Below are 27,366 nucleotides of genomic sequence, written 5' to 3'. Positions count from 1 at the left end.
TTTAGGCGACATATCAGAATGAATGTAAAAATAACGGTGATGCGCTGACAAAAAAAAAAAAAAAAAACGGAGAAGTGGCTTTATGGTTTTAAACACTCCACGCTATGGATGCCATTATAAATAGAAGTGGGTGATTGACGAGCATTTTTATGTTTTTATGCATGGTAGGTTAAATGCATTTACAGAATATAGCGTTTTTTTCCCCAAAGATAGTATTTCTCGATATAATTGTGCCGCCGTGTTAACACATTACTACGATTGTGGGTCAGGCACTCTTCACGGTAAAACGAAGTTTTAGGACAGCGCTTCCGAATTGCTTGTGTCGAAAGAGCTGCGATGAAAACAGCGACAGATTTACCCACTAGCCACATCTGTCAAAAATGTAAACAAGTAATCCAGTTTTCATGGTCGGGAAAAATTTTATGACAACGTTAGCCAGCGAAGCTAGTTAGTTGACGTTACATAAAGATACCTCGACTGAACTAACATTAGCATCTAACGTGGCTTGGTAGCTAAACAAAGTTAGGCTGTGTTCACACGTAATGTCTTTTTCTGATGAAAACCACTGGTCAAAGCGTTTTTTCATATTTAAAAAATAAATAAATAAAATAAAAACACTGTTCCAAAATATAGCTGAGAGCACCTAAGCCCTCTGAAAACCTAGGGAAAACCCTGGAGGGGCACCAAGTTTGGCATCAATACATCAAAGCATTGCATTGATATGGCTCATTTCCTGTTTGGTGCCTTTGCCATCAAATTTGTTTACAGCGGCTATATTGTTTGACCTAGCAACTATCTTTTAACAACTTTTGGTCAGCTTACTCTGAGGATGATACATGCCAAATTTCGAGGCGATCCAATCAACGGTCCAGGAGAAGATGTTTAAAATGCGTTTTTCATAAAATTCAAAATGGCAAAAAATCCAACATGCCAGAAATTGATTTGGGTGGGTGCGTTGACCTGCGTTGAAGCAGGGCCCTAGAAATCTAGAGAAAAAAGAATGACTAAATTCAAATGTGACCTGTTGGTGGGGCTATAGGGGTTAATGTACAGACCTTAAATTTGGTGAGGTAGTACCTTGGACTGTGCTCCATCAGTGTGCCAAATTTCACAAAAATCTACCTAGGGGTCCCCATAGACTCCCATAGCGGAAAAATTATAAGTAATAAAAATAATAAAATAATAAAAAACAAAACAAAAACAATAGGAAGAAGACCAACGAAATGTCTTCTTGTGTTGTTGCCCACCAATGGAGAAAGAGTAAAAAATAAGGCCTTAATTTTTATTGAACACTATTGTTAAGTACCCCCCTAAAAATTAGCCAACCCTGCTTTCAGGTGAGGTTGGATGGCACTTTTCTCCGAGTGAGGAATACACCCCAACTCCACCAATTTGTGCTGCATCTATAATTCCGATTTTCCGTCCTGCATCATCCGACATAAGGTGTTCATGGAAGCAGAACCACCAAACAGAACAAAACCAAAAGGGTTCCAGCAAAAAATATGCAAAATAAAGCTACAAAAAAGAAACAGAAAGAAATTCAAGTGTGTCAAAAGTGCTGCGACGGAAACAGCGATAGATTTAGCACGAGCCACATCTGTCCAAAATGTAAACAAGTAAGGCAGTCTTCACGGTCGGGGAAAATTTTATGACAGCGTCACCCAGCGAGTGAACACCACAAACGGCGGTGGTGTAACTGTTATTGGCTCATTACTGATTGTGGCGAAAACCTGCAGTGAAAACTTGCTAGGTTAACCACCCCACCCCCCAAATTAAAAAAAAACTCATTGGATCTACACGAATCACACAAATGACCTATTTTGGATTCAAAACGGCAAATTTCGCCGAAAAGCGACTAGTTTGCAGGTATGCGTGAAGAGCGCCTGACCCGCAACCATAGCGTTTTCCCCCAAAGATGGTATTTCTAGATATAGCCTAATTTTGCCGCTGTGTTAACACATTTCTACGTTTGCCGGTCAGGCACTCTTCACCGTAAGAAGAAATTTCTGGATTTTCCGATTGTTTTTGTGTCGAAAGTGCTGCGACGGAAACAACAATAGATTTACTGAGGAGCCATCTGTCCAAAATGTAAACAAGTTCGGCAGTTTTCACGGTCGGGAAAAAAATTATGACAACTTTGTCGTGCACATCGATGTCATCAAGCTAACGTTATTAATAAACAAGTGAAGTCGTTATTTCGATGGCTATTAAGTCATGTAATGTTACAATGTATCGAACATTACATGCATGCTACTAGTTTAACGTTACCTACACACTGCTTAAGTTAATATAAAAAGAATGTATGCCTACTTACCAACGAGATTAAGTGATAACGCGGAAGTTCGTAACGAGGTTAGTTAGCCTACTAAATAAGAAATGGTGGCTTGCTAGGTAACGTTAGCTTGTGATAGTTGGAAGCGTCAAGTGTTGAACGTCACAACGCACAATGAGGGTAAAGAACACTGATCTCAAACCTGCTGTTTTCTTATAGTGCGTTCACGTTTTATCCAACAGATGTCGCTGGTGAGCTGTCCAACCGAGCCGCCCCACTGTAACTGTAGTTTAAAAAACATCTTTAAAATACTTTTTTTTTTTTTTATTTCCCGATGCTTAGGCCTGGTGGGCCGCCGGACTTGCAATAGACTGGCAGAAACCCTGCATTACACAGGACACTGAGGTGTGTTTGGCAGTCCTACCTGTAGATGTGTACATCTCTGGTCTGACCAATGCGATGGCAACGGTCCTGAGCCTGGGCATCCATGGTGGGGTTCCAGTCACTGTCATAAAAGACTACAGTGTCGGCTCCTGTCAGATTGACCCCAACCCCGCCACTACGGGTTGATAAGATGAAGCAGAAGATCCGCCTGTCAGCATTGAATCGCTCCATTAGAGCCTGAAAGAGATTACAGGAAATATCAGTAGGAGGACGACTGACAAAGGACAGAAAACATTTCTGACGATGGAAGAAATCCCTTGCCCTTGATATATAGAAAACAACCTGTTTTGAGTGCACTTAAATGTATCAATGTAAAAAGTAAAGCAAAGGTGCTAGAATATGATTTTAAAGATTCCAGGGTGTTTTAAAAGGTTGGTATGTACCGATGAAAACATAACAGAAAAACTATAAGTATAGTTTCCCAAAGAATCAATAAATATACAGGAAAAAATAATACACCATGTACAGGAAATCACTGGAACTTCCTTATAAACACAAAAAGGGAGGGTGCCTTTCTCTGAGACGTAACCAAATGACGATAAAATTTTGTTTAACAATGTTAATCTGCATGTGATGATTTCTCTGACTCATCTCTGTTAGCCTGACTACTGTGCTGTGGTGTGATAAGAAATGGCAATTGGCATTCTGTGTGTCAGACGAGAGCACTCGTCTGTGTTCTCCTGGATACAGTGGAAATTCCAGCAATTATATGAATGAAGTTCCAGAAATCCAGTGCTGCTATGTGATTTGCACGGTCATTACTGGCTTCGCACCCTCTGTCCTAATACCCAAGCTCCAACACTGTGGAGTTTCACTAGTGAAACTCAATTTGTTTTCACTAGTGCAATGATTTAAAAATGGTAATAAATCACTTAGCCTATAGTGTCTCTTATCATTTTTCAAATCATTAAAGAATTACAGGCAGTTCGTGCCTTTTTTTGTCACAAAACCCACCAAGCAGGTTCCTTTTGTTTCACAAATGAGTAGCCTAATTAGAGGTGTAAATCAGAAAATCTGTCATGAAAGAAATTGACTGTATAATTAGGCCAGCTATTGCTTGAAGAGATAGATAACTATCTTGTAGTGTAGTGCTCATTAACTACACTTCACCAAGATCTTGTCTACAGTAAGTGTTTTAAAACCCTTCTTACTGAGTGTTTAAAAAAAAAAAAAATTACGGTTAAAAGGAGACACGTCTTTTCGATTGCCAGTTCCCCACCTGCTGCCGGTGTGCCATGATGCAAATTCCTATTAGAAGATCAAACGGTTTTAGCAATTTTTCAAAAAACATATTTTGACAGTTTATTTTTGCATGCATAATGGCATATATGCTACAGTGCAATCAAATAATATATAAATCGCTGACTTTCCAGAAAACAACAGTTGCTTCCTTTAATAGTGTACAATGTAAAAAATGAACCGCTTCCCTCGGCATTACCTCGTCATTGGGGGTAAAGGCACAATCTTCTGTGCGACTTTTGAAGTGGGGTTATCTTTGTTTCCGCATTTACTTGTATTGTTATGAGAAGCGACATTTAATTAAATATGTAGGCTACTCGCAAAACGCTGTAAGTGCCAGAACGTCTCAGATTTAAACCTAGCGGCCACGAGCCTTCAAAATTCCATTGCAGTTGGGGATTTGAACCCTTTGTGGGATTTGGGGATTGGTCTCCTTTTTCACCGTAATTAAAAAAACATCCATTCATAACTAAAATACTTTTTTCCTCATGGTAACCTAGTTCGGGAGACCCCTTTTGCTACAGAATATTTAATTCCTCAGGACGCTGGCAGCTTAACATTTTAGGACACCTAAATATAAGAAAGCATGAGTACATAATAACCAAATAAATGCATAATAACCAAATAAATAATTTGTTAGTTATACTTTTCAGATTTTTACTTCACGTGGTTGTTTTGTCTGTCTTATCTGTTGTCATGTTTTTGTGTTTTGTGAAAATTTTCAACTCATAGTGCTAGTGGATTGCCTGCCTTCAACCGATATGTTGCAATTCCCAAATTGGTGGGAATATCTAAGAACAATTCTGTGAAATTGTTCTCTTTTCGGTACAGAAATGAACCGCGACTGTCACTACTTCCAGCCTGCCTTCTGCAATTCCCTCACCTGTCGCTGCTCCACTCGGGTGCTGCCATCCAACCGCAAGTAGATATGTCCATGATAATTGAGGAACTGCTCCAGCACATCTAACATCCGGGTCATCTGAGTGAAGATAAGCACACGATGGCCCCCACCCTTCAGTCTCCGCAGCAGGGAGTGCAGGGTCTGCAGCTTACCTTTAAAGCACGAGAGAGCAATAGTAGATAAATAAAGTGAACAAAATATGAAGGGCTAATACAATCAAGTTTAATTCCAAATTATTTATGGCCAACTGCATTGTGAAAAGCTAGTGCTTCAATAACTGTTCACCCAAAGAGTGCTAGTTAGAACTGTAGTTGGTCAGAACTATAGCAATATGGAAAACACAATAACTACAGATGTAGACATTTAGAAAGGACAGGTTCTAGCAAGTGGAAAATTGCCACGATGTGCAAAAAGCCTCCCAAATGCACACATTAGTGTATATTTTGAAACTTTTCGAAATACAGTCCCCTCCAAAAGTATTGGAACAGCAAGGTCAATTCCTTTGTTTTTGCTATGAAGTGAAGACAATTGAGTTTGAGGTCAAATGATATACATGAGATGACAGATCCGAATTTCAGCTTTTATTTCCTGGTATTTTTTATCTAGATTAGTTAAACAACTTAGAACATATCACTTTTTGTATCAGACAACCCAATTTTTAGGTGAGCAAAAGTATTGGAACCTGTGACTGACAGGTGTTTCATGTTGCCCAGATGTGTCCTGTTAGATTGGTTGGTTAAACAATAAATACTTCTGAATGTCTACTCTTGGTTTTAGCCTTGGGTTTTGCCTGTGAAAACTAGATTTGTGTTATAAAAGATAAACTAACATGAAGACCAGTGAGCTGTCGTTGGGAGAAAAGCAAGCTTAGAAAAGAGGGGAAATCAATCAGAGCCATTGCGCAAGCATTGGGGATAGCTTGTACAACAACTTGGAATGTTCTGAAAAAGAAAGAAACCGATGGCGTACTGAGCAACAGATATCGAACAGGTCAACCAAGGAAAACAACAGCAGTTGATGACAGAAACATTGTGAAAGCTGTGAAGAACCTCAAAACATCAGTCAGTGACATCACAAACAATCTCCACAGGACAGGGGTGAAGGTATCTCAATCAACTGTTCGAAGAAGATTTAGAGAATATAGAGGCTATACCACAAGATGCAAACCACTCATCAGTAGTAAGAATCGGAAGACGAGATTACAATTTGCAAAGAAGTACAGAGATGAGCCACAAAAGTTCTGGAAGTTTTATGGACTGATGAGACCAACATTAACCTCTACCAAAGTGATGGAAAGGCCAAAGTGTGGAGAAAGAAGGGATCTGCTCATGATCCAAAACATATAAGCTCATCTGTGAAGCACGGTGGAGGAAGTGTCATGGCTTGGGCTTGCATGGCTGCTTCTGGAGTGGGCTCACTAATCTTTATTGATGATGTAACTCATGATGGTAGCAGCAGGATGAATTCAGAAGTCTACAAAAACATTCTGTCTGCCAACTTACGGAGCAAGGCGTCCAAACTAATTGGGAGGAACTTCATCATGCAGCAAGACAATGACCCAACACAACAAAGGATTTCATTAGGGAGAAAAAGTGGAAGGTTTTAGACTGGCCAAGTCAATCACCAGACCTTAACCCAATTGAGCATGCATTTCACCTCCTGAAGAGGAGATTGATGGGAAAACCCCCCGAAACAAACAACAACTGAAAGAGGCTGCAGTAAAAGCCTGGAAAAGCATCACAAAAGAAGAATGCAACAGTTTGGTGATGTCAATGGGTCGCAAGCTTGATGCGGTTATTGCAAGCAAGAGATATGCTACCAAATATTAAGTGTTATTTGCTTTCATTTACTTAAATACTCTCTGTTCCAATACTTTTGCTCACCCAAAAATTGGGTGGTCTGATACCAAAGGTGCTATGTTCCAAGTAGTTTAACACATCTAGGTGTAAATACCAGGAAATAAAAGCTGAAATTCTGAACTCTTGTCTCATGTTCATCTTTTTCTCTCAACCCCAAATGTATTCAGTGTATTGCAAAAACAAAGTAAGGAATTGGCCTTGCTGTTCCAATACTTTTGGAGGGGACTGTATACACTAATTAAAATTTTATGAACTGCTCCAAATTAAAATGGAGAAAACTGAAATGATGCTAGGCCCAGTGCAATGGCCTGAAGACTGGGCTGGTGTGGGCAGAACAACAGCGTCCTTCAGCTATGGGGAATCCACCGTGTTTCCCCGTTTGGATTTTGCTGGATTGTACTCAGTGTTTGGATGTGCTGCATGAGAATGCAAAATCTTGAAAACAAAAACAAACACTAAAAAGAGTATTTTTGGCAGAGAAGTTAAGGGATTTTGCTTCATTAACACTGAACAGTCTGTGAAACCAAAAACGCTGTTGCAATTAGTCACCGAGTCAAGAAAGTTGAATGGAGGGAGTTTGAAATTGCATTTCATAGTTGCCAATTTTCTCCAGTGTTTTAAATGTTTTATTATATTTTATAAATATCCCATTTGATACTTGAAACTGGTGTGGAAGTAGGTATCCTGCAAACCTTTGATGCCAGCAGTCAGATAAATAGGATGGGGTATATAAAACTTCACCAACAGGCAAATGGGAACTCACCACAATCATACTGGATCAGCCTAAGGTCAGGGAAGTGGGTCCTCATGTTGCACTGGACGCGGTGTAAGGACTGGGTGAGGGGCGCAAGTTTGGAGGACAGGGTAGAGGAGAAGGCAGCTTGCTGATGGCTCAGCCAGGGAGGTGGATGGCAACTGTGCATGGTGATAGGTGGCGCCTCCACAGGTGGGACAATGAAGATGTACCTAATAGAATGGGCCACAAAGACTCATCTCAGCCAACAGTCTCACAAAGTGGCAACTGAAAAGTCAAACATTAATGCAAGAAAGTAAAAAAAAAAAGTAAACAGTAGACTGCACATGTTTAAAATATAAATAATGTAAATGTAATCAGGGATATTCCAATTGCAACTACATGACTTTCACCCTTGTCTTGTGATTAAGGTATAGAGCAGGGGTCCTCAATCTTATCCAGAAAGGGCCGGTGTGGGTGCAGGCTTTTGTTCCAACCAAGCAGTTACACACCTGATTCTACTAATCAAACACTAGAGTCTTCGTTGCAAAGGATCTTGATTAGTAGAATCAGGTGTGTAACTGCTTGGTTGGAACAAAAGCCTGCACCCACACCGGCCCTTTCTGGATAAGATTGAGGACCCCTGGTATAGAGCAAACTGTAGGGCAAAATTAACAAGCACTCTACCTGTCTATGATGTCACTCAGCAGCTGTAACCTCTCTTCTGTTGAATGAATAGCAGCTCTCAGTGCCTCACTCTGCGTCCAGTAGATCCCAGGGGTAGGAGTCTGAGCGGACAAGCAGTTGGTGTGTCCTGCATGACCCCAGTTTTTAGGGGCAGGAGGGGATGGTGCAGCACACGGGAGAAAAGTGAGGAAATCCAAGACCTCGCGACCATATACAGGCTTAGCACTGCAATGCCGTTCATTGACAAGCAGGATCCGGTTGAGGCGACATTCACGCTGCAACTTGCGCCGATTTGCCAGCCACGACTGAGAGGGGACAAAAACGCAACTCGACATTAATACTGTGAATGAATGGAGGTCCTGAAAATCAGAGCTGAAGAACTTTAGAAGGTGTAGTGACGCTAAAGCAATATCATGGCCATTTTGGGCTGTTCTTTTTCTTTCAGGGTTTATTTACACTGGATTATATGAAGGAATTAAAAATGGGCTAAGATGGTTTTCTCTCAACTTATGGTAACCAATTCTGATACTAAGTAAAGAAACAATTGAAATTGTGCTTTTCCACAGTTTCAAGCACAAACCATTGTGAGCCAAATCTGTACACAAGACAGCAGTTCCATTAGCTCACCATGTAAAAGGGGGAGCGTGGAGGTGGGGGAGGCTGTGTCCGAGCTCGTGGAAAGCCATGTCCTACTCCAAAGGATCCCATGTTGGGAGGTGCTGCCATTCGTAGGGTTATAACATCAGTATTGTCTTCACGTCCTGAAGGTGTACTTACTCGACCTGAAGAAAAGGAGAGTAAGCAAACAAATGGTAACTCACAGCCTATTAAGACAAATTGTATAAATCAGGGAAAACAAGTTTTAACCAAACTTAAGTCTTAGCATTTGATATGAAGAACAAAGCCTTTCAACGTACATACAGAGAATGTCCACTGACTATAAAATAAAACCATTAATGCATTACATTATTGTTTAAAAAAACATTTTGTAGATCACAGAGGATTAAGAGGTAATTAAACTCTCAAATGACTTAAATAAGCCTTTGGAAAACCAAAGGGCAAGTGTGAATTTCAATTAGAGGTCCACCAATAAATTGGTGGGGAATGAACGTAAGCGTTCATAAGAACGTAAGAAGGGGGGCGACATAGCTCAGGAGGCAAGAGCGGTTGTCTGGCAGTCAGAGGGTTGCCGGTTCGATCCCCCGCCCTGGGTGTGTCGAAGTGTCCCTGAGCAAGACACCTAACCCCTAATTGCTCCCAACGAGCTGATTGGTACCTTGCATGGCAGCCTTTCACCGTTGGTGTGTGAGTGTGTGTGTGAATGGGTGAATGAGAGGCATCAACTGTAAAGTGCTTTGGATAAAAGCGCTATATAAAAATGCAGTCCATTTACCATTTATATGTTGGCATATGGTGAAGCATGCTAATATTCTGGTGTCACGAAAGTTACAAAATAAGGGGGAACCCTTTAGTATTTACAACTGATATAAAGCCCAGAATCACTATGCTGTAAAATTAGGTAAAGAGCAATTCAATGAGAGCAAGGTGCCATATGAATTCGGTGTTCCCCGGCACTGCCACATCTCACGCTTATGTACAAGAACATATACCAGAAATAATCCATTTTTAATTCTTGGAACACCCCAAAGATGTGTGCATTCATTCAATCAATCAATCAATCAATCAATCAATCAATAAATAAATAAATAAATAAATAAAGCAGGGCTCCACGCTAACATTTTCTCCAAGGAGCATGTGCTCCCATAAGTAAAAAAATAAAAATTAAAAAAAGCAATCTTATGCACCCAATTAGTAGATGTGTTCCTAAATTATTTTTCCAGTTAGCACACACAAATTTTCAGGAGCAAAAGCTCCTAAAATGGAATCACTGTTGAGCCCTGGAAAGTGTGATCACTTTTGTTGAATTAAGACACGAAAAAAAAATTGACATGCAACTGGCATGGAATGCTGAGCAACCTGTAAAGGTGGGTCTAACTATTTGCAGACAAAAATAAAATTTTGTACAGTAAAACATTTTTGCTCATTCCCTTTACACTTTCTAAATAGCATACTTTGTGTACTTAAAGTTACAATCTCGAAGATTTCCGTTTCGTTCTCTTTGGCGGTATCAATGGCGAGAAGCGGTAATTGCAGGTGTGTTTTTGGACCTCACTTCCCATAGATCCAACCGGATCCAACCAGTGTCGCCTGTGTGACGTCAGTCAGTTGGCACCTGTAGCTAACTAAAAGCCAGTTCAGATCAATGATTTGTAACGAGACGAACCGGTTTCAGAATGTTGCAGAGAAAATTGCAGCGGTGTGAACTGGTTAGTTGCAGAGCGTCTGAAGCCGTTGCCTGGGGTCTCAAAAGACCCACCTTGTCAAATCGCCAAGTGCAGTTTTAGAACGTTTACAATCAGACATCTTGGAATTTTTCAAGTTGCACCCAGTCTCGTTGCGAATCATTGATCTGAACTGGCCTTTAGTTAGCCACACTGCAACGTTGCACAAGGTAGCACTGCATTCGAGAGACGGTTTGCGATGTCGGAACCGGTCGGTAGCGTTAGCTAACGTTTTTTATAATTGTTAGCTGACGTTAGATTGTGTTATTTACATTAGCTAGCTAGCTAACGCAACGTTACCTGATATGAGAGATGGATACTGTGCGCAACGTTGTCTAAACTAATGTTGCCTTTCTTGACATGGTCCGGTAGCTAGCGTTAGCTGTGCAAATAGCTATGTAATGTGGTAACGTTACATTATTATCAAATGTAATACGAAATCTACATCAACAAATAATATGACCGCATGTTATACAAAAACTTTTTAGGGTTCCATAACCACACCCCCCCCCCCCGCCCCCTTCTGTTATTGTAAGGCTGGCAGACACCGGAAAAAACAGTACGCCGCTCACACGCAAGTGAGTTGAAGAGCGAGCCTGTTGCGTTAGCTCCGCCTACCCTCTCTGGGTGATGGAAAACTCCTCACTATGCGGCGCTTGTGATTTTTTCCCAGGAATGTCGCCACAGACACCCAGTTCTTTAATCATAAATTATAATAATAATAATAATATAAATTAATATAATAATACGCTTAATCACCATTGTTTTACCTAATTTGGAGATAGATAGTGACTTAACAGACATTTATTTTAATGAAAATCTTCGAGATTATTACTTTAAATTAGAGAAGAGGGGAAAGAACAATCATAGGGAATATAAAATGAATATGCAGGAGGATTTACCGTTTTATCACTAAATTCATAGACATGATCAAGGGTAGGTGACAAATTACAATTACTGATGGAGCCAAGCCTGTTTAAGACAGTCAAAGATGGTTCCACTCCAATCACAATGCTTTTTAGTATCAAAGGAGAGCTTTGCACCATATAAATTCTCAGTGCGGCAGGGACTGTCATGCAGAAGACAACAAAAATGACAAGGGCCTTAATATTCCCATTACTTCCATGCTTGACCATACCAAACCCAAGAAAGATCAAATGAGGATGATAAGGGCATTACAGAACTGTAAACGTCCAAGGTATCAGTGACGGTACTGTAGTATAATGGGTAAGGAGCTGGTCTTGTAACAAAAAGGTCACAGGTACGATACCAGGGTGGGACACTGCCGTTGCGCAAGTCGCACTGGATAAGAGCGTCTGCTAAATGGCTGTAATGTAATGTACTGTAATGTAATGTAATGTACTGTACAGAATTCTTATCTCTTCAAGGAAAGCATCTGTTCACAGTATTCTGTATCATTGGGCAAAATATTATCCCATATATTATAAGTCCAGTTTGAATACCAATTAGCCTTTAAGATTTACCTTTCTGCATGGAAGCAGCAGCTTCCTTCAGCTCCTCCGTAGAGACTGGGGAATCAAATTGCTTTGCTTGACTGGCTGAAAGAGACAGTGCACATTCAGAGAACTCAGGAACACATTCATTTCAGTTCATTTATTCCAATTCAATCCAACACTGAAACAATCCTATAGCAGGTAAGCTGGTGCAATCATAGCCAGACACCCAAAAAAGCACACAGAATCAGCCTTATGCAAGGCTCCGGCTATTCAACAGAAAAACAAGGCACCCAGAAGTCTACAGCCACATAAATGTCATTTGTGAGCCTTCTACAGGTCACACTATCCCATCACAAACTTCTATGCTGTTCTATATACTGAAGGTGCTACTGAATTCAAACCTCCCTCAGTGCATTCTGTTCTGTGAAAAAGACTCGACTCATCTGCAAAGTCACTTGGCTGCAGCCCGTAAAGTAATGCATTGACGGAGCCAAATGCATGAAGAGGGTGGGGTTAATGGATTTGTCGAAGAATCTGTCAGAACTAAAGAAAGTAAAAACTGGGCTGCCCTGACCATCAAAGAGGGTCAAGCCTCTGTATTTGCAATAATCTCTCTCAATCACAATATCTTGCCTCATCAAGGAAGGGAACCATGCAGTTGTTTCCTTATAAATCCTTTGGAATCACTGCAATAAAGCCCTTCAGGCTGGCCAGTTTTGCACACATTATTGTGGTAAGAGCAATACCCAAGATCAGTAATCTTGCTATAGACTTTAAAGCTTTGCTGTGAGTGTATTCAAAAGATTTTTGATTCTTCTAAAACTGCTATTTATATAAAACGCTATTTTCAAGTTTAATCTCTTTATTTGAATAATAAGGTTAACACATAACAGAGTGATTCTCCAGGTCAGAAATTTGATAAAAGCTGTCCAGCTTTGCTGTATGTGTGGGCCAACCACCAGACAATGTTCCACACTGTAGAGCAGGCAAAATTTAGCTACTTGATTGATTCAATTCTAGTGAAATTGTTTAGGTCAAGCCCTATTTTGACAAATAAGTAAATACGTGTCAGTGCACAATGAATAACACAATGCTTCACTATACAGTGAAGCATGAAACAAATGTCATTCAATGTTTAATTTGGATGAGAAAATTAAATTTCACCCAATAATTTATGCTAAATGGGATACTAAAAAACAGGATTGGCACCACAACGCCATGGATTGGTTATTTTTAATTGATTGTTGGTCTCTTAATGTCTCTTAACACTGCAATTCCTAGGACAAGACTACATGAATGGTAAGTGGTAAAGCAAAGGCCATAATTTCAGACCAGATCAAACCACTATCAGACCAGTGGCAAACTGGTATCCTGCATGCAGGTCAACTAAAGGAGCTAAATAAGGGCTACAATTACAGGGTCTACTCTCAGAATTACAATATGAGCAGTTTACTGAGTTTGTTTCTTTTCGTAACAATCATTCTTCCTCACCTTGCTCTGTGCCAACTGCTGGACCTTGCAAAACCCTAAAGACTGGACGGGTGAGGTGGGTTTGAGTGGGAGCTGAGGTAGTTCCGGAAGGGGCAGTGTGGCTGGAAGGGGGCTGTATAGTGACAGAAGGCCTGAAAGAGGAGCTGATATTGACATGAGGGGCAGTGTCAGGAGAGGGAACAGTGGGTAGACGAGGGGGTGGTGGCACAGCCAGGGAAGAGACTGCCCCTCCCTCCTTCCCAGTTGACTGGCGGACTACTATCTTCACAATTCCTGGGCTGGTCACCACAGAGGAGGGCACTGAAGGAAAAAGAAAATAGTTTTAGTCAATATGCACCTATACTATGCACTAGGTAGATTTTTATGGGTATAGAAAGGAACCGTGAATGAAGCAACTTAAATGCTTTGGCTAGCTAGAGAAGAGTGGATGAAAAATGTTTTGTTGACTTTCATATTTTTAGTAGGCAACAACCAGGGCTTGACATTAACACCCGCCAACCGCCAAATGCAGGAAGAATTCATCAGTGGCGTGTAACCAATGTTACCTACTTTTTCCCACAGAAAGTAGCAAATGCACGCTCAAAAATTTGCTTGAAGTCGCCAGAATGTGTCATACGTCAGCATGCATATCCGTGACGGCACCACATAGCTATTTGCATAAGAAACCATATTACATGAAGGAAGATTTTCATGAAAAGGCAACTTTATTTTATATATTACCAGGAATATTATTTTTAGTGCATATCAATCACTGTAGTCTTACCAGTGTATCGTGATTTACAGGCTACTTTATATATTATTTGTACTGTAGCCTATCCTTTAGTGTTTATGAGTCAAGATACAGAAAAATCAAAAAACACACAAAAATCTGATCGCAACACTGTAACTCTGTCACACTTTGACAAGTGACATTTTGGTAGTACTTTCAATGAAGAAAAAATCATTATAGTATTCCAAAGGCATCTGAAATACGTAAATTTGAGGTGATACATGATATTACAACTATATTAAAAAGAACTAGAAATACCGCCTCGCGATTGAATGCCTCTGCCAACCAGTAGCCAGTACTCTGTTTTTCGCGGTGATGTGCTGGGGTGGTGCTATCAAGGCTTGGAGGTCAGCAGTCTCAACAAGTTGTCAAGGAAGGCCAGCTAGGTGATCAGGTTGGAACTGGACAGTGTGGAGACAGTGGCGGAGAGGAGGACGAATGTGTATATACATATTATTAAATTATAGATAAAATGAACAGAGCGGGTTTTTTTGGGTTTCAGAATGGTTTTATACATAAGAAATGCAATGGAAGTTGTAGTGGAATTTCACACTTTGCAATCCGCTTCTCTGTGCAGTTATCTTTGTAGACGTGATCATCACTATTTGGTCCTTGTGGATGTGTGCCTTATCGTAATTAAAATTTACTAAAATGTGTGTTTAGGTTCACCTAAATAGGCTATAGCCTAGTTAATATTGTTTCCCATATTAGTCAAGGCAAAAACGCGTTTTGTGAGGTCGCAGTGACCTTGACCTTTGACCACCAGAATCTAATCAGTTCATCCTTGAGTCCAAGTGGACGTTTGTGCCAAATTTGAGAAGAAAGAAATTCCCTCAAGGCGTTCATGAGATATCGCGTTCACGAGAATGGGACGGACGGATGGACGGACAACCCGAAAACATAATGCCTCCGAACGCGGCTGTGCCGTCGCAGAGGCATAAAAACATCATTTATTATTTTTCTGAGAAGAAATTTATTTTTTCCTACCACACAAAGACATGATTTTTAAAAATGATTATACATGATAACCTACGTCACATTTTAACGTCCAAGTTGGAGATATGTATATCGTGCATAGAGTTTGGAGAGAAAACCCAAAGCATTTCTAAGGGGCATTTATGGCAGAAAGTTAAGAACATGTATAGTTAATAAGCTATAAAGATGAAAAATATATAAATTAAATTTAAACACTAGACATCATGATTGCATCATTTATTTATAATCATTGCATGATTAAAGACCGTTTATTTATATCCATGTCTTAATTTGAATTATATAAATTGAATAATTCTTCAGGTTTTTAATCAGTTGCATGAGCTTCACATTTAAGACTGATTCTGTCCAATAATATATTAAAACAATTGTGATTAAGCAGAAGGTGAAGGTGGAGTATTTCACGGATTAAAAATTAGGCAGAAAGAAAAGCCACATTAGTCCAATTGCCTTTCTTATGCTGTTTTGTGTCATAATTACAGTGCTGCCAGAAGTCACCTATGACGAACAAATTAATTCTTTAATTTGTCCTGCCAGCATCCCTATAAAACCTATAGGCTCAGGCTGAAATGTGTAGGCTCCCTTCATGTTTCCCCATGGCATTCTGCAATATTAATAAAAGGCATTTGAAAACCTAAGAAGAACTGTGTTTCTGATTTTTTTTTTCTTAATACCAAATATAACGGTCTGAGAAGTGTTTATGGCTCTGGTCTTTTAAAAAGGCAATATAATTCAATATCCTGATAGGTTAATAATACTGTGGCATGTCAGCTAACCTTAATCAGGAGTTATTCCATTAAGATTGATCAGTGTTGATACATTTGTAATAGGTAAAGCCATTTTGTCAAAATGCCAGTTTGTGCTGCTTACAACTAAATCCACTGTTCAGGTTCAAACTCAGGGATACAACTTTTCAGTTAGTCAAGCTAAATCCTGAACAGGGAGTGAAGCTGGTATTGTTACCAAATTCCCTTATTAGCTTACCTAAACTGTTTCAAGAAATGTTAGGCCTATAGTAACGCTTCCCATAGTAGCTAGGCAACATAAATAACATTATGTTTTCCTTGTACCGTGAGAACTGCATTAGCGACTTTCATAGGTTTTGGCCAATTACATCATAGCCTACACAAACAACACAGTAAAAGACATTTCGCTACCTCTGTACATTGGCTGTCTAATTACCTGACGCTGCACATCACCATGAGGGTGCGATAGTTAGGTTTTTTTTGATAAGGACGATGCAGAAACGTTTAGGAGATCACTATTGTCAGTTTTAACTTGATAAATTGTTTGATGTGGACCAAAAACACATTTCTCAATATTGTTTATGTAGCTTACAATCTGTGAATGCGCTGTGTTTTGTCCTCGATACATAAGTGCATCGCTGTCAATCTCGCCAATATGAAAACTGGTATTTCATTATCACCCGTGGAAAAGGGGGATGGGCTCCGCGTAGCCCTCACATCACTACTCATTACATTACATTTACTTGGCAGATGCATTTATCCAAAGCGACGTAAAAGAAGGGCATACTGAAGGTCACTGTAACAACTACAAAATACAGGTCTGATAAAGTACAATACTAATTGTGTACATTATTCATAGCCATGAACACATTAAGTCCAGTTCACACAGTAAACATTACTCTGACCTAACCTATGCTAAGTCAAACTAGGAGGCATGACAAGCTAGAACATCAAGACAATGATACAAAATACACTATAAGTGCTGGATGGAGGTATGAAAGTGGCACAGGAGGTACATGTGTAGAATGAAAGAGGGGGATTTAAGTGATAAAAATAATCCCACTTTGGGAGTGCCCCACAGAGTGGGGATCGTTAGTTAATCCAGGTATAGTCTGAAGAGATGAGTCTTCAGACCAAGGCAGAAGATGGGCAATGAGGGAGTGGTTCGAACAGGAACAGGGAGATTGTTCCACCACAGGGGAGCTAGAGTGGAGAAGCTCCATGGTTGGGACGCGTGAGAACCATTCACCCGGACGGCAAAGGGTGCAAGTCGCCCTGCTGCCAGAGAAGAGTGGTCGAGCTGGCGTGTAGGACTGGACCACTCTGAGCTATCCCCGTTGTACATGCGATTAGACATGTGACCAAGGACACAACGGAGCGTGTCTTTTGAGCAAAAAATTATACTCCCTGGTTCTGATGTGCTCCCCATAGGTTTCTACTGGCATCGCTGTCTCTACATATTATATACTCTAAGGTCCTGCCGCCTCAGTCGAGCTGGGAGTATAATCAATTGGGATAACCCAGCTGAAATCAAACCACTGCCAAACATGACGCCACATACAAACAGTGTATCCTCATTGCAACTTTAAACTTTTTGTTTAGTGACACTCCTTGCAAACTGAGAGCGCAGATTCAGATTCTGTGGTTGTGATCAGAAAACATGGAATTGACAACGACTGCCACACCAAACACAAAAGTCAATAGCTTGGTAAAGGAGCATATACGTTGACAGATAGATGTCCCTGATTTCAGAGTCGCATTAGTTTATTTAACCCTGCAAAAAAGAAAGAAAAAAAAAAAGAATAAAGTAGGCTTGTCGCAGTGTTCAGTTTAAACTTGTGGCATACCATGCATGAGCCTACACAGGTTCTTACCGCTAATGGTATTTTGCAATTGCAATTTTAAACTAAAGTAAATGTTAAAAAAATTAAATAAAAGTATCTGCAGAGCTTCATTATTATTGGCTTACTTTCAATTTTAATACTGTGTACTCAATGAAAATTTTAAAAATGTGAATCACTTTCCTGACCTGATGTTAAACTATTTAAAATATGATTTTGAGCGAAATTACTCTGTTTACAAGGATTGTCAATATAACATAATGCAGCATAATTTTTAATCCTGGTATTTTTATTGAACAGTTTGTACAGTGCCTAAATGTGTAATCATTAACTCTTGTATGTTTTTCTGTACTCTGCAGTATGCAATGATTTCTTGTATGGGGATGGGATGAAATGAAAACAATTTTCAACCGTCCACCATGTTTTGGCAATGTTCCAACTCTCACTTCAAACTGTTGCATGCATCACAAAAACTACTAAGCAACAAACACTTACATTAGTGTGAAATATCCTCATTATAAAATACCACTTACCTATTTAAAAACACTCAATTTCAAAATTAACATATATAACCAAAATATTTTGAGCAGTAATACTTACATAGCGATGATGAAATCTTAACTGTTTTCAGTAGATAGAGAAAAAGACAGTAAATCAATGATGCCGTTCTCTCCGCTTCTGTCTTACTCCAGAAAACAATGCACAGCTAGGTCTATCAGCAAACATATGGCTTAGCTATGCTCAAACGTCCTCAATAATAATATTTTCCAAGAAATTATGAAAAATCGTTGATAACGTTTCGTCAGGTGCAGTGTCTTTTACTGCTACCACAGAGTGAATGCGTAAGTTAATGTGATGATTAGAAAACTTTCGGTTACGCTGAGCTATAAAACGCTACTCCAAATGCAAAATTAGACGTTATATATCGTTAAAAAGCTTATACTGTCGCCTACTGAATAAATTAATTGTCAATGAAGTCACGTGTGGTATTATGCACAGCTATTTTGGAAGGTACCCAGGAATCACAAATGCGCGTATATTTCACAAACGGATTGTCCAAGACAATATGACCACTCAGTCTCAAAAGGGACATCTCTATGCGTAAAACCAATGGTAAGGTTGTATATTTATTCAATATTTAGTCCCAGATATTGACTGTAGAATTACATGGTATGATTTTTGAAAACTTTGTCTTGTTTATTTCGTTATTCAGTGAGCACCGTTTTCACTGCTGTATTGGCATGTCTTAGGGTTGTTGTTGGGTTTATCTTGTTGCTATGACGGAACACGAATTTTCGGTGGCGAAGGAATATTTTTATTAATGCAGGGAAGGGGTGCTTGCTGAATGAATGACCAGGGTGGCAATGGGGGCACGGCGAAACTCCGTATTCGGCATAGTTGTTGTGAATCGTCTACTAATGAAACTAAATTAAAGCGTATCTGTTTTCAACTCATACTTTGGTTGCAGGAGCAATGAATGTCTGAGTTGAACGATCTAGGAACGCCGGCATGCTGCTCACTCGGGGTTAAATAGGGTACCCCCTAAATGGGCGAGGATTGGCCAGATTTGGCATGTGCGTGAAGAGGTTAAAAAGTGCATGTGTAGTTTTTAATACATTTGTTTTGAGTGAAGTAGGTGAGTGGCTTGTTTCATTTACAAAGTACCAACTAAATAGTAAAAAAAAAAGAAAAAAAAACTTTAAGTAAATAGATACTTTGTATACTCTGAAGTTTCCTTGTATCTTTGAACAGTATGATAAATATGTCTAATCATTTATCAGAATAAACCATTTGAATTAGATGACAGCCTCAACACCTTTTCAGGATAAAAAGTGAAGCATTTCAAGTGCCAGACAAAAACAGTTTCAGAACATGTAGCCCATTGTTTGGCCAGTTTTAATTTAGAAGTTAGACTGAATAAATAAAAAATATCACAACTCTAAAATGTTTTAATATGGTAATCTAGCAAATTACCCTTAAATGCAGAAGAGACAGCATTGTACCTTGTGCAGTGTTGAGAGGCAACGCTAGACCAGGAGGACCAGAGGGGGCTGGCGGAGGGTGAGTGTTGACTGTGCTGCCCCCTCCTTGACTGACCGTCTGAATCACAGCCACCTGTGTTGGCTGGCTGATCAGGTGGTGCTGCCCTCCACTGGATAACAGATGAACTACATTCCCTACAGAGTTAAGGTATCACAGCTTAATGCCCTACAATGGTTTCAATTTAAATGGGCTGCATTTTTTGTTTAAAAACAAACCAGACAACTGTTTGCTGCTCACATCTGTACATTTACCAGGAGTATTTGAAAATACAGTAGAACCTTGGAGATTATGAATGCATCAGGAATTATGTCGTTTGAAACACTGAAGTTTGTTTGTAACAGTTAATGTGATGTGAAAATATAAAAATGTAAATTTACATCCTTCATTGTCTTGGTATCTCATTACAAGTGTCATGTCTCCCTACACCACTTTTGTAAAATATACAATTTATTTTCAGTGACCTACTTGCAATCTTTGGCTTATTTTGCAAGCCAATTGATTTTGTTCTGGTCATTCTTTATAGACAACATAGTATATTCTTTATCAATATGTCCCTTTGTCTAATTTAGACGGCATTTCAAGTATTTTTTAATCACTTAGTGTCACTCATTTAGGTTTAATGTCTGCGTTTTAACATGAGTGATAACGCTTAATATTGATAAGGCATTCCTGCATATGCTACTTCCAGTTTCATACCGTCATTAGTTGACCAATAACTCTAACCCTTGTTTGTATCTCTGAGGTTTTACTGTACATTATTGGTTCTTATTTTGCTGATGAAACAGGACTTAGAAACAAGAACTGAGAATGCAAAAAGTTCTCCAAAATAACAGACAAATCTCCTTTTAAAAATGCACCAAGATGTCTTTAGTTTGTATTCTTGATTGCTTCATACACCGACGATCATGACACCCGAACCCAACCAAAAAATAAATAAAATAAAAATAAACACACACAATGGTAAGTTGGTAAATGAGGAACAAAATCTACTATGATGGTTTGTGAAGTGCAATAGTGTTAATATAAAAACAAAACAACCACAAGATCAGATGCAGAAGCACAAAACGCATGCAGTCACAAAGACAGGCAGAGAAAACAAATTATCACAGCCATCAGCACTGACCCTGGACGGGGCGGGGCTGTGCCATAGCGACTTGGTGGAGTTGGGCTCCAGAGAGAGTGAGCTTGTTGCCCTGCAGCTGAAAGGTCACCGGTTTACTGCCCTGGCAGGAAGACACAGGCCGGCCTGCCAGAGAAGCCAGCTGAGCGATGCTGACTACCTCCCCAGCTGAATGTGAAAGAGACAGACAGGAACAACTTGTCATTGGTATAGTACAAGCTCTTCTGTTATATGCATTAACATGTCATCACTTCATCAGGCAAATAACTGGTATGTATTTTTTAAAGACTAAGAGAAATTATGCAGTACAGTTTCATTTTTTTCAGTCATGATGAAAGAATGTGTGCGGGCCTACTTTTGCAAACACACACATGCACACACAGCTGTCTTGCTCTTGTTTTGCTGTTTTACTATGAAACAGACAACTGCTTAAATGTAGACTGCATTATTACTGAAACCCTGGTAATATGAGAAGTACGCACAAGGCAGACGGGCTTGCATGTCTGGGCTCAGTAGAACCCTCTGTGTCATGGCGCTGGAGGGTGGCGGACTGAAGGCTGGTGAAGGGGAGGCCCCAGAGGCAGCAGGGGGGCGCACACACATAACAGGAACAGGAGGACCTTGCCGCACAGGTGCACCTGACCCAGCACACATTGTTACTGATGCAGGAATGCTGAGAGGCACTGGGGGTGGTGGTAGGGTGGTAGCAGCTACTGTGGACACAGCAACTGTGCAGGTGAGAAAGTACTTGCATTAGTAGGTAAAAGGATGTGATTTACCCTGTGGGAAACTGAAAATACCATTAAGAGGATGGGGTACTAAGAGGATGGGGGGTGACAGCCACCATGACAAGACTAATGTCCCTAATGCAAAGCTGGTCCTTCAGAGAAAAACCTCTGTAGTAGTTTGAGACCAGCATTTACTTTTTAAAAATGGAAATACAGTAGAACATAAGGATCGATCAGGAATTGAGGTCAAGCAGCCTTGAAAGTGATTTCAAAATACTACACAAAGAATTTAAAAATTGTAGCCTTATTTTTAAATGGGCTACTCATTTCATAGTTAATTTTACCTAAAACAGTAATCAAACATGCAGTTTAAGGACCCTACCCTGAGGGGCTGGTTGTACAGCTGTGGCTGATGGGACCGTATCCAGGCGCACAGGAAGTCGCGGGGCAAGAGAAGCCCCAAGATCAGGACCAGGGGGCCGGGGGCTGTTAACAAGTAACACTGTGCGTCCGTCTGTCTTGGGCAATGGCTGGAACATCCTGTCAAATGCAAATATGGGTTACAAATGCCTGATAGAACACTACTGCACAATATATACACCATATACATAAAGATGCACACACCCCTTTTACTAAGTGTAGAAAAATACTGCAGACTGTTACAGTCTGAGGATGAGCTCTGTTCTCCTCTGCACTTAAAACCAGTCTTAAAACCAGTCCTAAAACCAGACCTGAAAACCAAAGCTGTAATAAAAGAAAATGAAAATGACCACAACCTGCTCACTGGCTGAAACCACTCCCCAATCCAAAACCATGATTGCTAATAGAAGCACATGATCAGCATTGCCTATGAAGGAAAAATTAAAATGAAACTTGAAAATTAAAATGAATGATTATTCAGCCCAAAGTTAATGGCCAATGTTGTGCATTTTTAAAACAACTTAAGGTAGATAAGATCTCAGTCAATTTAACTACCCCTCTCCCTCCCTCCCAAAATGATTGGATAGATTGGATAGACTTCCAATAATTTGTTTAATTGTAAATAAAGCCAAAGGAGGCTATTTTGAAAGAAGTTGTGTCTAAGATTATTTTTCAGTGAAACTCATATTTTTGTGTTATTGTAAGTAGAAATTGAAAAAATATCAATACTTGGTTGTTTTATTTTTATTTTTTATTTTTTTTTTAAACCTTAGGTGGAGAACAGTTAATATATGTGCATTTATTATAAAACCAAACACAAGTGGCCCAATACTTCTGGCCAGTACTGTATATTTAATATTACATGTCATGATCAGGTTGCAGCTGTGAGTTTTAAATATTTTATTTTGTAAATTTATTAAACAAGGATAAAATATTAGTGCATATGCATGTTCAACCGTCATTCTAATGTAAAGATACTTATAAACATTGTTCTACATGTGGGTAAAAAAAGATGTAAACCACATTCAGTTAAAACTAGCTTTCAAGCTCCTGACAGTGGTCCAGGAAACCTTCATTAAGACAGTGGGGTGTGAGTGGGGTGGCAAGCAGCACTAGCCCATCTCGTTAGCCAGCTAACAGGCAAGCAAGTCTTAATCACAGGTGTTGGTAACAGCAGTTGCAACTTTTTAAAGAAAGGGAAATTCCAATGCATAATTTGTAGCCATCATAGAAAGAGCTGCTGTGAGAAAGATTCAGCACCGTATGCTCCGTTTATACCGTTTATATCTGAATTTAAAAATGAAGCATTTGACCTGAATGAATAAATTAATGATAGGCCGGTTTATGTAATGAAACAATCAACAATGAGACAGACCCTGCATCTTCTCATAGCTACATGCATTGAGAAAGAAAGAGAATCACCAATGGCAGACGACGACCTGCTTCTGCACCATGTTACTTCCCAAAAAAAGACAAAATTAGATAGTGCTCACTCTAAAACTAAAATAAACTTCTGAGCACAATTTTCAAGGTGGCAAAAACTTCAGCAGTGGGTGGAGTTAAAGTCGGATAGGGGGCATGCATTGTATCTACTGGACAGAATTTAAATTTCATCAAATAATTACCTAATCTTTCTTCTCGCTTGCCAATTGAGTTAGCTACCTTCAATGAATTTAGTCACCAAAGTCATTAGGTAGATATTACTGTTAACATTACTTCATTCAGCTGCTCGTTCTTGGAAAGAAATGAATGCTACGCCATTTTTGTGGTAGGTTAAGCTAGGTAGCTAAGCTAACCCTGCTTAGTCATTAGTTATCAGAAAGGTCCTACAGTAAAACATCCAGTAGAGCACCAAATTGGGGCTAGGTATATTGGGTAACTCTTTAGTCTGGGATAGAGGGTAGCCTTGGTCAACAATTTGCTTATATAAAAATATATTTCGCTAGCACTAGCTGTCATGAACCATCAGGTAAATAGCAAACTTTAGACTAGGTAGTGAATTTAGCAAAACCATCACTTCATTAGCAACAATGAAAAAGATTCTGTTGTCTTACTTGGACACTTGGAACTGATATTTTCAGTGTAGTTAACATTATGCACGTCTGTAACACTGTAATTCTGCTTGGCGAGGAGTTCTACCTAGAAATGTTAATGAACATTCAGGACAAGGTATATGGAGAAGCAAGAGGGTGGGGGTGTGTCTTCTCCTCTCTGGGCAGGGCCAACGGGTGTAGTTGCCTGCTGCAGCTTTAACAATCTACTGTTACACAGTTAGCATTGACTTATTATGGCAAGTGTCATAATTAGCATATGAATTCTTGAGTTATGGCCAAAAACGTGTTTTGTGAGGTCACAGTGACCTTGACCTTTGACCACCAAAATGTAGTCAGTTCATCCTTGAGTCCAAGTGGACGTTTGTGCCAAATGTGAAGAAATTCCCTCAAGGCAAAAATATGTTTTGTGAGGTCACAGTGACCTTGAACTTTGACCACCAAAATCTAATCAGTTCATCCTTGATTCCAAGTGGACGTTTGTGCCAAACATAACGTTTGTGCCGTGAAAACATAATGCCTCCAGCCACGGCTGTGCCGTCGCAGAGGCATAAAAAAAGGAACCTGTGTGATGCAGGGTGAAAGGAGATCTCCAAATGAAATTTAGTTAAGATCATTTTAGTTACTTGCAGATCTCTTTTCTGCACATATCTTTGCCGGTCTCTCTCAAAGGTGTCACAAAAATATTTTTCTACGCATCAATATATAAAAATAATTGTCTATTTCAATAATTGTTTATTTCCCCATATAATAAACGAGGAAATAGATGCTCACAGGAGAGACATGATTACAAGCAATTTATCTAAAATAAATTAAAAACCTTTTTACTATATAGCCTACTTGCAGCAAACATCAGGGAGAATTGGTATATATGTAACAGTTCTTGGATTTTGCTCATTTACTCAGAAAATATTTATAATTCGGCTACATTCATGACTTGATCAAGTCGGATAAGTTATGCTGGATTTTTACTACCATTACAGTAAATTACTGTACATCAAAACATCCAAGCCTATTGTTCTGCAAAATGACATGAGGACACTGTAGTGACCTGTGAATGAAGTTATGTTTATTGTCCCACAGCATTGCAAAAGGAGGCATTTATCTCACCATTTTAAACAAGATTAGGTTGTCTTACATGAAATAATAATAATTAAATAATTAAAAATAATTTTGCCATAGCCTATTTATGCATTAAAAACAAACAAAACCAAATAGCAAAAGCAAGTGGCCTACTATACAGACCAATCTGCTGTGCTTATTATAAATGCCTGTGACCAGGTGGCTGTTTCTTTTCCATTAATCATTTGGTAGAGGACTGAATTGCGTGTACAATCCTGAAATGGCTACTGTAGCAGCAGTGTACAAAAATATATTGACATTTATGAGGAATTACATTTACACCGACTCTCCCCTACATCCTAAGTGAAACTAAGGCCCTGTCCACACGTATACGGATTTTTCCCCGTCCGTTAAAAAAAAAAAATCCTATCCACACGACCAGAGTTTTAAAAAATATGTCCGTCCACAGGAGACGCTAAAATGACTGCCGCATGTCCAATACACCAATTGCCATGGTAACTGATGCGCGAGTTGACGTCATGACGTCAGCGTTTTCATAAAGCTCCGTTTTTCTTGTCCACACGAAGACAAAGAAACCGGAGTTTTTAAAAATATCCACCTTGGAAGGCGTTTTCAAAAAGCTTCGTTTTCAGTGACCTAAAACTCCGTTTTCGTGTGGACGGGAGGCCAAAACAGAGGGAAAAAACTACGTTTTCAGAAAAATACGTACGTGTGGACAGGGCCTAAAATGGATTACATTAGCTTTTAGTCAGTGCTCAAAACTAGAAATTCTTTGAATAAACGTTTATAAACACAAATTTCACTCAAATACACACAAAAATGTTATGAGTAACAAGAATAGCCTGTCCCTATTTACAACTCGTCACTAAAATGGATTTTCCTCTCCTTTCCCATTAAAGTAAGAGCCGCAGTAATTTGACTGCAAGCTGCTGTTCTAATTTGAGTCCCACGGTCGAAGTGTTGAGAGTCAGATATGATGATTTGAGTGCTCACATTTGCCACGTGGTGGTTGTTGTACAAACAACAAATAGTTCCTGTGTATAAATAAAAAAATATATATGCAAATTTGCCTCTGACAGCAAGATCTCTCGGGGTGGCAGTGCCAAATAGAACACTAAACAACTGTATATGTATTTTTCTTGTTTCACAAATTCCTTGATTCAACAAAAAAAGGATTTTGATACTGTTAAAGTATTAAAATTTTACTGAATAAATACCTGTTGACCTTCATACGAACAGGTTTGGGTCGTGGTGGTGGATCTGGGGAGTCCATGATTTCTTGCACCAGCCTAGGTGTTACCTTCCTGCGAGGCAGGAAGACATCTGCCTGATATCGGGACACACGTCTCTCCAGGTCCACCAGATCAAACATGGACAGGTCACAGCACTGGGGAGAGAAGTAGATCAGCGCAAATAAATATACTGTACAATTTGCACAGGGGACAGTATACAATATTCCATCTGTTACAACCTGGTATAGGGTCAGACCGTAACTGGGTAAATGATAAGAGGAATGAGTAGGGATCACTCGGGAGCGGCTGAGTCACGTGCGACCTAGTGGTAGAATTCGGTATTACCGGTCCGGTCCGGTATTTGGCTTAATATCAAACCGGTTAGAAAATTTTTACATCGGCCCAACCCTACTGCATATCCAAATATAACTGAATGCTGTCTCGGCTTCGAAGGTTACTGGCTTTGAATGCTGAACTTCAGACAGTTAGCAGATAGTCAAAAACTAAAAGCCCAAATAGCATACCCCCTACGGAGCGTTAGATCTCCACCCAGATTAGCTTCAAAAACAGTAAAGGAAAAAATAACAAAGCAAAATAAGCAACTTATGTCACGATAGAAGGATTTTTGGTCCAGCTGGGAGTACACTAACTAACTGGAGCACTATACGGGGAGCAGAGGGCAAAACATGAGTCAAAGTCAAAAACGAGCGTACAGTCAAACACGAAATCCAATCAGCAAACGAAGCAGAGGGGCTAGACAAGAATCGTAATCAAATACGAGAGCGAATGTCAAAAACACAAAATGACGGGGAAAACAAACTAGAAGGGCTAAGGCAAGAATCGGAGTCGAACGAAACGAGTCAATGGTCATACGCAAGATCAAATCAGCAAACAAACCAGAAGGGCTAGATGGGA

General features: G+C 39.6%; 1 protein-coding gene across 6 annotated transcripts in view; it reads right to left on the bottom strand.

Annotated features, from left to right (window-relative positions):
- srcap (Snf2-related CREBBP activator protein) overlaps window positions 1-27,366 on the bottom strand; it is a 111,709-nt gene that overhangs the window by 24,819 nt on the left and 59,524 nt on the right. For 5 of the 6 annotated variants that reach the window (XM_064321466.1, XM_064321467.1, XM_064321470.1 and 2 more), the window contains 12 exons: window positions 26,437-26,606; window positions 22,048-22,205; window positions 21,420-21,665; window positions 20,941-21,105; window positions 19,778-19,951; window positions 13,426-13,725; window positions 11,962-12,036; window positions 8,763-8,917; window positions 8,136-8,440; window positions 7,479-7,681; window positions 4,839-5,008; window positions 2,697-2,893 (listed from right to left, as the gene is read on the bottom strand). In XM_064321466.1, the coding sequence (XP_064177536.1) occupies window positions 2,697-2,893; window positions 4,839-5,008; window positions 7,479-7,681; window positions 8,136-8,440; window positions 8,763-8,917; window positions 11,962-12,036; window positions 13,426-13,725; window positions 19,778-19,951; window positions 20,941-21,105; window positions 21,420-21,665; window positions 22,048-22,205; window positions 26,437-26,606 (2,318 nt within the window). The remainder of the gene's footprint in view (window positions 1-2,696; window positions 2,894-4,838; window positions 5,009-7,478; window positions 7,682-8,135; window positions 8,441-8,762; window positions 8,918-11,961; window positions 12,037-13,425; window positions 13,726-19,777; window positions 19,952-20,940; window positions 21,106-21,419; window positions 21,666-22,047; window positions 22,206-26,436; window positions 26,607-27,366) is intronic. The other variant, XM_064321469.1, reaches the window with a different exon arrangement.

Source organism: Anguilla rostrata, chromosome 2, assembly GCF_018555375.3.
Source record: "Anguilla rostrata isolate EN2019 chromosome 2, ASM1855537v3, whole genome shotgun sequence".
NCBI classification, from domain to species: domain Eukaryota; kingdom Metazoa; phylum Chordata; class Actinopteri; order Anguilliformes; family Anguillidae; genus Anguilla; species Anguilla rostrata.
This window is presented reverse-complemented; position numbering and strand designations above follow the sequence as displayed.